General features: G+C 40.2%; 4 protein-coding genes and 1 non-coding gene across 5 annotated transcripts; 1 reads left to right on the forward strand and 4 right to left on the reverse strand.

Annotated features, from left to right (window-relative positions):
* Positions 1-192: 192 nt before the first annotated feature.
* Positions 193-3975, forward strand: KLMA_20101 (sterol-sensing superfamily family; the record flags this gene model as incomplete). The annotated part of the gene is made up of 1 exon (XM_022822640.1): positions 193-3975. One exon carries the CDS (start codon positions 193-195, stop codon positions 3973-3975), a length of 3783 nt encoding a protein of 1260 aa, XP_022674440.1.
* A 727-nt stretch (positions 3976-4702) lies between these two features.
* Positions 4703-6367, reverse strand: SAT4 (serine/threonine protein kinase SAT4; the record flags this gene model as incomplete). The annotated part of the gene is made up of 1 exon (XM_022822641.1): positions 4703-6367. One exon carries the CDS (start codon positions 6365-6367, stop codon positions 4703-4705), a length of 1665 nt encoding a protein of 554 aa, XP_022674441.1.
* Positions 6368-7113: 746 nt separating this feature from the next.
* Positions 7114-7189, reverse strand: KLMA_R203. Its single transcript has one exon. It is a non-coding gene; the product is annotated as a tRNA-Asn (tRNA).
* A 235-nt stretch (positions 7190-7424) lies between these two features.
* On the reverse strand, positions 7425-8087 carry KLMA_20103 (GAG-pre-integrase domain-containing protein; the record flags this gene model as incomplete). The annotated part of the gene is made up of 1 exon (XM_022822642.1): positions 7425-8087. One exon carries the CDS (start codon positions 8085-8087, stop codon positions 7425-7427), a length of 663 nt encoding a protein of 220 aa, XP_022674442.1.
* Positions 8088-9685: 1598 nt separating this feature from the next.
* On the reverse strand, positions 9686-9913 carry KLMA_20104 (uncharacterized protein; the record flags this gene model as incomplete). The annotated part of the gene is made up of 1 exon (XM_022822643.1): positions 9686-9913. The coding sequence occupies one exon, from the start codon at positions 9911-9913 to the stop codon at positions 9686-9688; it is 228 nt and encodes a 75-aa protein (XP_022674443.1).
* Positions 9914-12044: the final 2131 nt, after the last annotated feature.

Raw genomic sequence — 12044 nt, forward strand, 5'->3', positions numbered from 1 at the left:
CTTTTACTGGTCTTTCAACTAACTCATCGCTGGATTTGTAAGTGGTTGCCAATTGTATCTGCTTTTGGATTGAGTTTGGGTAGCGTGCTAGATAGGCTAGAAGCTGGACTCTTGAGTGTCTGCCTGTTGCCTGTCTGGTGTGTTTGGTTCTCTGCCTTTTTTTTTTGTCTTTTGGTTCCTCGTTGTATCGAGATGTTTAGGAAGGTCTACCTTCCCTCGAAGGTATCTGCATATGTGCTGTCTTATCCACAGCTTTTCATTGCAATTCCGTTGTTGATCACTTTCCTGATATCTTATTCTCCTTTGTTGTCGTATAGTGCTTCTTATGAGGCGTCCAGCACGTATCTTTCTCGGAGCGTTCTTGAGACGCATGAGAATGGGAATAGCAGCAGCGACTGGGGCCTGCTGAGCTACGATTACAATTATAGCTTGACTAAAGTGATTATCCAACCGGATGACGGGTCGAATGCGTTGACCAAGCCGTTTTTAATAGAGTCTTTGGCAGCACAGGCGAGGATTATGCACGATTTGTCGAATGTGACAATCTTGCATTCGCCCTTTGACCTCTGGGATAACAGCATTGATGCCTTGCGTAAGGATAGGATGCCGTTGGCTACCATCAATAGGAACTTGCATAGGATCCCGCTATTCTTGTTTCAAGGGCTAGTGAAGGTTAATGGACACGTCTCTTTTGCCAAGAGGTTGTCCTTTACCGTGATTTGCCCTAGAGATAACACAAGCACCGTGGCTTCGCAGTTGAGCAGCAATATCGAGGAGATGAATAAGATAAGAAACATATCGAATTTCTATATATTCACGAGTGGGCCTTTTACGTCGCTGGAAACTTCCTCGTCGCCTGTAGAGATACTGCGGTTCCACATTTCGAAATTGAACGCTTTGGACTACCTGTTGATCCTGGCCATTTATTTCCTTATCGGATCGTTCTTCTTCTATAACATAGAGCACCTCAAATCGGTCAAGTCTCGTCTAGGTGTGTCTATTGCCATCCTGGCTCAGCTAGTATTGACTGTGTACAGTGCCAAGGCAATCACTTGTCTCGTTTTCAAAACGTCATCGGATAACATTCCGTGGTTTTTGGTTTACATACCAGTCATCTTTGCATCCTTATCGAGCTTATTCAAGACTACCATGGAGAAAAAGGGTACCGTTTTGATCGAGTCCGAATCGACATCTGACGAAACAGCCCTAAAGGAAGATGTTCCTCCGTATGTCGCTTCTCAAAAGGACTTCTTGATCACCACTGTTAACTCGAACAACTATACGCTAAGAACAACTTTGTCGATGCTATTGCTTCTCGTTATTGTTACCCCGTTCAGCAGGAAAGTGTCCTGTTTCTTCATCGTGTCGTTGCTAACCAATTTATTCCTACAAATTACTTATTTCTCTGCAGTCTTGAGTTTGGATCATAGAAGATTCACCTACAACGAATTGTTGGCATTGAGCAACAATGGTGATGACTCCACTAGCGATCTTAATGTCTCTTTGGACAAAGGGTTGGATGGAAACAAAAGGCGTTCCAAATGGGCAACATGCATCGAACTTTGTTCAGAACTGAATGAATGGCTCCCCAAGACTGAACTTTTGTCGCCCTCTTCTATTGCTACAGAACTCTACATGTTTTACTTGAATACTAGATTCTCGTCAATCCGCTCCTCCACATCGGTGTTGTACAAGCTTTTCAAGGGTAATCTCTTTAGCTTCTTCAATATGTCTACTCCTTTCACAAGAATTGTCTTCGATAAAAGGTTTATTGCAAATGAACTTTATAGACTCAGTGGGTCCAAGACTTCCGTTCAAAATGTTCTACTAAATGATCCCTTGATCATCATCAAACACAAGGCAGAAGGTACTTCTCTTGAAAATAAAACTTTCGAACAGATATCGAGATCTTATAACTTCTCTCCACTGAACACTTACAAATTTGACGTTTACTACTTCTTTGAGTTTATGATATTTTTGGTCTTGATTTTCGTTTCCACATTGCTAGTATTGCAGTTGATAGTCAGGAAACTGGATCATTATAACCTCAAATTGTATGAAATCACCTTGGAAGAGCGTAAAAATAGACACCAAAGGGGTGAAATGAAGCGTTCTTCATCAGTATCTTCGGTAAACTCATCGACATCTTCGTTATCCTTGGCAGACGGCCAATCTGATGAAAATGTGAATGCCTTCCACACGAAAGAACTTTCCATAAATGGTCATGAGCTCGACATTGTGAATATAGCTACCTCACAGGCGCCGTTTGTGGTTTCGATTGCTTTGGACCACAAGGTACTTGTTTGGTCTCCCTTGAGCAAGCCAATGCCACCTCCAACTAAAATTCCACTTCCATCAAGGTTCTGGCCTGTTGTTCATTGTACGCTATCGAATGATGGCGCTTATATTGCATTTTTCAATAACACAGGGAGAATTAAATGTTGGTCGCGTAAGACAATGTCTTTCATATGGAGTATCAAACTTGATTCAGTCGAATCTATGCTACCTTTGGAATCATTCTTTAGGAAAAAGACCATCCCGGGCTTCATGAAGCGTAAGGGTGCGTCGAATATGGCTACTACCCAAAACAAAATTGGTCTAGAAAGACGAGGCAGCGTGATGTCCATTAAATCCATAGCATCCGTTTCTTCTACGCAATTTGGGTCAAGTACTCCAGTGGACGCAAGTTATGAAAACTTTAGTTACCATGCCACCAACGATGAAGTTAACGCCGAATTTGTATTTATCACTGCGGCAAATATGATTCATGTTATTGACTATGAAGGTAATTTGGCATCCCATCAAATCACTTCTTCTGAGTATCCGCTAAAATCTTGTAAAAGATTAGTAACTCCAAGAATGAATGAAAGATTAGTATTGTGTGATGAGGTGGGTGAATTATATGTTTCCACGGCTGTGAATAACAAGTGGAGGACTAGAAAACTACAAGTTATTCGAGACCGCTTTAATAAGGGTCAAGGATTGATGACTCCACGGTCTCTAAGAATGAAAGCAGGTGGACTCATGGGTAATAGCATTTCGCAAGAAACTCTGAATGATGAAAATTCATCTATTTCAACCATTCAACCATCAGAGACAGATAATACTTTATTGCTCGTTCCATTCGTTGGTATGGCTGTGAAAAAAAATGGTCATTTTGTAGAATTGATAGATGTCCAATGCGGTATCCTTATTAAAAAAGTGAAGATTGGTGAGTTCAAGCCTGGCACTTTGCGCGTTTTCCATGATCAGCCTACACATTGTAGATTTTGTGGGAGTGCGTCCGTTGCTACGCTATCCATTGCATATACATCATTGAAGAACTCACTTATTATGCATTCTTTCCAGTTGGAAAGTAGAACTAAGACTAGTATTTGTCTTCGTGTTGAGCGTGACCCTCGTGAAATTCGTTGCTTGGGTTTGGAATCTGTCGTAGAGAAGAAACACATTCTATCCAACGTGGACCGTTGGGATGTCACCGAGAATAACACATTGATCGGTATCAGACGTAAGCCCGAGCTGATAAGCGCAAACACCAACGAACAAATTGCATCGACTTCAATGTCGCACACGATGTCTGCCAACGAATTCGATTTGGATAATAATATCCACAATAGAAGTAAAAACAGCAATCAAGTGAAGAGACTGAACAGTTTCAAGATCAATAACGTTTGGGAGGGATGGACCATGAATGCGGACGGCAAAGTGGTATTCCACGAAATTCCTACGGGTGTTAATGGATTACTTGTCAACAGAATTGGTCCACTACGCAAGTTTGGTACCAAATCGATTATTGTTGGTTTTGGAAACATTATGAAGATGTTCTACATTGGACATGAAGAGTTTTTATTGGAAGCGGACAGCGTTGGTGTTAACGAAGAAAATAGTGGTTTACGTTTTGTCAACAAGAGAAGAGAAAGACTTGTGAACAAGATCAGTACCAACTATGAAGTCCTGACTGATTCTCCAACTTAAACGAAGAGAAATGATATAAAGAGATAAAAAAAAAAAAAAAGGACGGAAAGCACAGTCGTCGTTGTTATGTTTTATTACTATACCTATTATTATGATATTCTTATTATTATTATTATTCTTTTTTTTAACCTGCAAAAAACACTTTACCTATAAATAGACCACCATCGGGTTTTCTTAATGATGTTAAGAAACTAGCAGACCCAATTATGTACACATATATTATGCGAAGAGATAATGCTTTATCTTCTTCTTCTTTTTAATTGTTCTCAGAATAAAATGCCTATATTCTATTCTCTTTTATCTTTGTTAAGCGTATGATTACATTTGGGCATTGAACTTTACAAACTATATGAAAATGTATAAAAACGAAAAAATAAAATAAAATGAAATAAAATAAGAGAGAGAAGAAGGTTAAGTAAGTAAATAAGTAAGTAAATTCATCTCATATTATGTTTTGAACCAGCAATATGACAGAGACGAAGTATGTACACGCACGTAAAATTGTTAATAGTTATACATATCTTGAAACACTAATAGAGAAATTAGAATTGAAAAAAAAAAAGGTAAAAGAAGAAGAAGAATTGAATTGAATTGAAATTATAACACATCAGAAGAGAAGGGGAAAGATAGATGACTTGATCTTGATGACAGTGAATACAAGTACGCGAATTAAAATACCTATTAGGTGCTACAGAAAAAGAAGCAGGAGAAAGGGTTGAGGAGCTTACTACCTTACAGGGTGACCTTGATGGCAGCAAACGATTTCTCTACCCCACTCACTGTTCAAAATTTGATTACCGTTAAGTCTTCTGCTCGGTACAGGGTCTAGTATCGAATATATGACGTTTCTGCACCTGGCACGTTTCAATTTTTCGATGGGATCATAACCAGCTGCGTTTTTCCTTCCCTTGAGATACTTCATGTAGAACTCATCTTCTTTTTGAGCGGTTGCCCAAAGCTGGCGACCGGTTCTCATTGCCATGTATATAACACCGCAGGCCCAGATATCGACTGCTCTTGGATCGAATTCGTCCTGAGTGTACTCTTCTGGGGCGATGTAAGGGCTTGAACCGCAAATGCCGCCACTTAGATGGATTTCTTTCTCCCAAGCCATTCTGAAGCACTCGCTGTTACCGAAATCTGTGATTTTCAAGACACCGTCATGGGTGAGTAGGAGATTCTCCGGTTTTAAATCTCTGTGACAAACACCCATGTTGTGCATGTAGACGACCCCTGTGATGAGCTGTTTGAAAAAACAGTCTGCCTCTTGGTACTCTAGCTTCCCAGCAGCGATGATCAAAGTGAACAAGTCACCGCCGGAGCAGTACTCCATGACTTCGCAGTAGTCGCCCTTGGCGTCCTGGAAAAGGTCCAGGGTATCTATGATGTTGGTATGTTTCAAAGAAGACGAGATGCAGAACTCTGCGGTGAGCCTCTTGGAGTATTTTGCTGGGTTTTCCGTTGGTCTTCTTCTAAACTCTTTTACCGCGTATAGGATTTCGCCGTTGGCACCCTTCAAGTTCTTCTTGTGGCAAATACGCACAGTTCCGAACGAGCCTTTGCCGATGACTTCCTGGCACCTGCCGTATTTTTCAGCGAATGTGACGGAGCTCTGGTTGTGCAGCGGGTTGACGGTGGTTGCCTCGTCTATATCTGCACGACTGGACTGTGGCTGGTCGTCTCGTTTTGCCCCAATAATCTGGGTCGCCCCGCTGTAAGGGAAGGCAGTGCCACTGGCATTGGCGTTCACCTGCTTGATGAGCCCGGAAAACAAAGAGGGCGGGTCCCCGGACTTCATCGACTTTATAAGAATATCAGGCACGGCAGACTTGGCCTCGCCCCGAAGTTTCTGGGCCCCTAGCATGTTCTTGATCATGGATCCTAGCTTCTCCTGTCTCTTGGCGTTCTTCAAGCTGTGTTCGTGGGAGCCGTCCTCGTGAACGACAAACCTGGCGTTTATCGACGCACTGCTAGCCGAGGGAACCGGAGAAGCGCTACGCTGGACGGGCGTGCCGTTAGAGGCGGCAGCAACAGCAGGTCCATTACCTGGGCCATTACCTTGGCCATTGCTGGCGCCATTGCCGCTCTGGAGTTTTGCCGAAACGCCCGATGCTCTAGGGGAAGAAACAGCGTGATACCTGGAAGATGCAACAGAACTCGAGCACGAGGACGAAGCAGAAGTTGGGGGCGATGGAGGAGCTTTATCCTGGCCTTGAGATGTGGCCTGTGCCTTATCCTGACCCTGTGCTTGACTGTTCAGAAGGTCTTCGTTTTTAGAGACGCCAAAAATCTTACCTATTTTCGACGTAATGGTGCCCTTTCTCGACTTAGTACGCACCACTGGCGAGTCCTGTCGTATACCAGCCTGTTCAGGCACTGGACCGATGCTCATGAGATCTTATAGTGGGGGTTGAAAGCGTGCTAAAAGCGTGCTAAAAGCCTGGATAGATGAACCAATGGAATGAAATGAAATAAAATGGATATTAAAAAAAAGGGCAGCAAAAAGTGCGAGAGCGAGTTTTAAGGAATGAATGTGCCGAAAAAAACCTTGGAATTAGCTTTGAGTAGCCTGGAATTAGTCTGTTGACAAATCTTGGGGGCAGTAAGGCTGATTAGACGGTGTTTTAACACTTTTTTCTTTGCTATTCCCTATATTACAAAATAATAATATTTTATAATATATATTAAATATTATATTATAATGTATTATGTGATGTGATGTGATGTGAAAATGTAAAACTTCAAAATGGAAAAAATCGAAAAAGCCATGCCATGCCGTGCCATGCGGTTGCATGCGGGAAAAGCTGTCAAAATTGAAAATTAAAAAAAAAAAAAACGAAAAAACAAAGAAAAAATCGAAAAACGAAAAAAAAAAAAGTCTTGGGTCTGGCACAGCGTAAATCAGAAGCGAGGCTAGGGAACGGGGTGGAACGAGGACGGTTGTCGTACAGAGTGATGTTTGAAAGAGGAAAAAAATGGGAAACTGCAGGAACAAATAAACAAACAAACAGGTAAAAAGGAAGTAAGTAGGTACGTAAGTGGGATGGAAAATGGAGAACCTGGGACTGTGGTCCGGGTGACCTGGGGGAAGAAGTAAAAAAAAAAGAAGGAGAAGAGGCAAAAAGAAAAAAAGAAGAAACGACCCCGGTGAGGATTGAACTCACGATCTTGCGATTAACAGTCGCACGCCTTAACCAGCTTGGCCACGGAGTCGTATTTCGATATCAGGCTGGGTCCCGGATGGGACCAAGCAGGGCCGAGGCCATTCGTGGCCATTCGTGGCCCATGGCCTGTGAGCCCCAGCTTCTCAAATAATGGCGAGTCGTCAGTAATTGAAATCTAATCTAAACTCTTACCAGCCAGGGTACTAATTGAGTATATTGTAAGTCTCTAACTTGCAGCATATGTATTCGAAGGGGCCGTGCTTTGCGTTGTATTAGTCTCTTGAATTATCTCATGCGTGCATGCCTTGAGGCTTTGCCTTTCATGCATGATTCGCATTGGAAGTCGTCAATCCCTTCCCAGTTAACATCGGACATTGAAAAATCTTCAATTCCGCCTCTTTTAACTGTTTCTCTAACACATCTGACATTTGTATGTCCTAGACGCCGGTGTAAATCTCTCAAAGTTACCTTATATTTCTTGGATTTCGTTGTTTGATAGACTTTGTGTTCTTTAGTTGGTAATTGAATGTGATTACCTAAAATCCACCATAACTCCTCTTTCTCAAAGATGGATGTTATAATTTCACCGTTTTTTGATATTATACTATCAACATTATCGCTAACATGTCGGTGATTTTTGTATACAGATTTTAGTGGTATGATAATCATCTTGATTGATGGTACCACCATCGCTTTCATTTCTATTGAAATGTTTTCATTCAATTTAAGTTTTAGGATTCCTTCTCCTTCAACTGTAATTTCATTTTGTCCTGCTGCAAGCAATTTAATGTTGGAATCATCTTTGATATTGTATAGCAAATTTTTGTTAGGGACCAACGCTACGGTTGTTCCGGAATTTGGCATGATATCTCTGACATTCTCTAGATAGAAACATTTATGATTAATCTTGACTAAGAAAACATGAATCAATTCCTGCTGAAACGTCATCATAATCATTGTTTGTTGTTGAGGTTTGCTCAATGTGATTTACTTTAGCTTTCTTCTTGGTTGTCACATACTTATTGTAATTCTTGCCAGATTTTGTATACCTATTTGTACCATTGTATGCTCGGTTCCAACTGTTACTTGTTTTGGTTGGACTTTTCTTACTTTCTTTGTCTTCTCTGCGATTATGGTTACTTTTACTTTTTACTGGTTTCTTAGATTCATTGTGTAGCAATTTCAAGGCGGTTGGTAGATTGATGTCTTCATTGTTCTCCAGTTCCTTTTTTAATTTCTCACATTTGTTGGCATAGTTTTCTATCATCATTTGTTCTAGACATTCTAGTAACATCTCAATGTCATGATGTTTCTTACTACAAAAGAAGTTGCGGTACACATTGTTTCCTTCCTTCCATAATTTCCCAATTTCCGATGAAGACATATATTTGTTAGTTTGATTGATAGCTTCTCTCCATATTTCTCTATTTTTGTTCCTCCGGTCATATGCTGTCAATAGTTCCAATGCTATAATGTTAGAAGAGTCGTCCGTATTGTATGGTGTAAACTCTACCCAGGCTGGACAGCATTCTTCTGGAATACATTTTTTCCACATAAAAATGATGGATTCAGACAATTCGTCATTGTCTAATAATTCCGAAGACCAATCATTCCGTTTGCTTGGAATTAATCTTTCTAGTCCTGCTATCTTCATTTGTACAATTAGACGTTCAACCCACTTATTGAAATGTTCTTTCGATCTTACTAGTGGTAGGTAAACAGTGTTCCATGTTTCCGATTCTGGGAAGGCTTGGAAGTTTATGTTATGGCTGATATTGTATGGTAAATCCTTATTATTAGGATCAGATGACAAGGACTGTAATTGTCTGAATCTTTTGTCGAATTCTTCGTAGGTTAATCCTCCAAATACACTTCTTTCAAGTTCAGGATCAGAGTAAGGATTGATTGGTTTGCCCATTTTAATAATTGGTTCAGGTGCATCATTATAACTTCTGATAATGATTCTTCTCATAACATTACTCTCTTGCGGATTCTCAGCGGTGCTACCATGCTGGTGAGACTGGTGCTGTTTCCAGTCACTTGTTGTTATTGCAAGATCTCTGGTATCTGATGAAGCCATAGTGTTCGTTAGCTATATATGTAGCGGTGTATGTTGATTCACCTGGCGATCGGGCATGACTTTGTCGACTGCATTTGCTCTGATCTAATGCCTCCTTATAAAATAATTCAGATTGGATAAGGGGTGTTTTACCTTGAAACACCCCTTATCTCTTATCTGGACACTTAGCCGCTTATTACATTGGTAGTTACCCGATCATAAAATATGCTCCGTCTCAACACCAGGTGCCATTCATGGCCCCATGGCGCCAGGTTGTATAGCTTAAGTTCACCTATACCGAACTTTCCAAATAATGGCGAGTTTGTCAGTAATTGAAATCTAATCTAACCTCTTAGCAGCCAGGGTACTAATTGAGTATATTGTATTTATTGGGTATATTGTAAGTGTTCAATTCCGCCTCTCTTAACTGTTTCTCTGATACACCTGACATTAGTATGTCATAGATGCCTGTGTAAATATCTTACGGTTAACTTATATATTTCTTGGATTTCGTTGATTGATAGACTTTGTGTTCTGTGATTGGTAATTGAATGTGATTGCCTGAAATCCACCATAAATCCTCTTTCTTGAAGATAGGCGTTATTGTTTCATCATTTAAGGATTTTATATTGTCACGGGTTTCATCAACGTGTAAGTTATTCTGATGTAGTGACTCTAATAGAATTATAATCATTTTGATTGATGGTACCACCATCGCTTTCATTTCTAGTGAAATGTTTTCATTCAATTTAAGTTTTAGGATTCCTTCTCCTTTGACGGGAATTTCATTTTATCCTGCTGCAAGCAATTTAATGTTGGATTCATCTTTGATATTATGTAGCAAATTTCTGTTATGGGCCAACACTACGGTTGTTCCGGAATCTAGCATGATATCTCTGACATTCTCGAGATAGAAACATTTATAATTAATCTGGACTAAGAAAACATGAATCAGTCCCTGCTGAAACGTCATCATAATCATTGTTTGTTGTTGAGTTTTATTCAATGTAATATACTTTACCTTTCTTCTTGGTTGGCATAGGCTTATTGTAACTCCTACCTGTTCTCTGTGGCTTGTTTGTGCCATTTGGGGCTCTGCTCAAACCGTCGCTTGTTTTGATTGTACTCTTCTTATTGTGTTCATAAGGTCTTCTCACCTTTTGCTCTTCGCGGTTATAAGTACTCTTAGTTTTGGCTGGTAACTTTGATTCCATGAGCATCAAGTTTAGAGCTGTTCTTAGGTCAATATCTTCCTTTCTCTCGAGTCTCATTCTTACTTCATTGCTTATCGTGGCATAGCTTTCTATTGTCATTTGTTGTAGACATTCCTTTACTTCGTTTATGTTTTCATGTTGTTTACTAGAATAGAAATTACGGTACACCTTCATTCCTTCGGCCCATGAGTCCCGAATATTTGTGGATATCCAATTTGGGTTGATTTGTTTTATAGCCTCTCTCCATACTAGCCGCTTATTATATCCTCGGTGATATCTATCCAATAGATCAAATACAATGGTGTTAGGATCATCTTGGTTATATGGAGTGAGTTCTACCCATTCTGGACAGTGTTCCTGTGGTACACATCTTTTCCACATGTAGGTTATGGCTTCTGACAATTGACTGTTGATCATTAATTCAGGGGACCAATTGTTATTTTCATTTGGGATGTATCTTTCAAGCCCTGCCTGTTCCATTTGTTCAATTAAGCTTTTAACCCATTCATCGAAATTATCCTTGGTGGTTATTTGTGGTAGGTAAACGGTATTACCTGTCTCAGAGTCTGGGAAATATTGAAAGTTTATGAGATAACCGTGCTCGGGGAAAGGGTTCCTATCTTCTGAACCAGATGACTTTTGGTTTTTCAATCTTTTGTCGATCTCTTCATATGTTTTTCCTCCGAATATTCTTCTTTCCTTATCAGGATCAGAATAAGGATTGATTGGTTTGCCTATTTTAATAATCGGTTCAGGTGCATCATTATAACTTCTGATAATGATTCTTCTCATAACACCACCGTTACCACTTCTCAAATCATTACTCTCTTGTGGAGACTCAGCGGCGCTACCATGTTGTGGTTGGGTATATTTCCAATCACGTGTCTTATAATCAAGATCTCTGGTGTCTGATAAAGCCATATTCTTTATTAGCTATATATCTAGTAATGTATGTTGATGCACCTGAGGATCTTGTATGACTATGTTGAGGTCGTCATTGCTCTGATCTAATGCCTCCTTATAAAATAATTCAGATTGGATAAGGGGTGTTTTACCTTGAAACACTCCTTATCTCTTATCTGGACACTTAGCCGCCTATTACATTGGTAGCTACCCGATCATAAAATATGCTCCGTCTCAACACCAGGTACCATTCATGGCCCCATGGCACCAGGTTGTATAGTTTAAGTTCACCTATACCGAACTTTCCAAATAATGGCGGGTCGTCAGTAATTGAAATCTGATCTAAACCCTTACCAGCGAGCGTACTAATTGAGTATATTGTATTTATTGGGTATATTGCAAACTAACTGGCAGCATATGTATTCGAAGGGACCGTGCTTTGCGTTGTATAATGATCTCATGAATTATCTCATGCGTGCATGCCTTGAGGTTTTGCCTTTCATGCATGGTTCGCATTGGAAGTCGTCAATTCCTTTCCAGTCAACATCGGACATTGATAAATCTTCTATTCCGCCTCTCTTGACTGTTTCTCTAATACACTTGACATTTGTATGTCCTAGACGCCGGTGTAAATCTCTTAATGTTATTTTGTGTTTCTTTGGTTTCGTAAGTTGATCTACTTGGTATTCTTTGGATGGCACCTGAATGTGATCATCCGAGATCCACCAT

The sequence above is a fragment of the Kluyveromyces marxianus genome, chromosome 2, assembly GCF_001417885.1.
Source record: "Kluyveromyces marxianus DMKU3-1042 DNA, complete genome, chromosome 2".
Classification (NCBI taxonomy): Eukaryota; Fungi; Ascomycota; class Saccharomycetes; order Saccharomycetales; family Saccharomycetaceae; genus Kluyveromyces; species Kluyveromyces marxianus.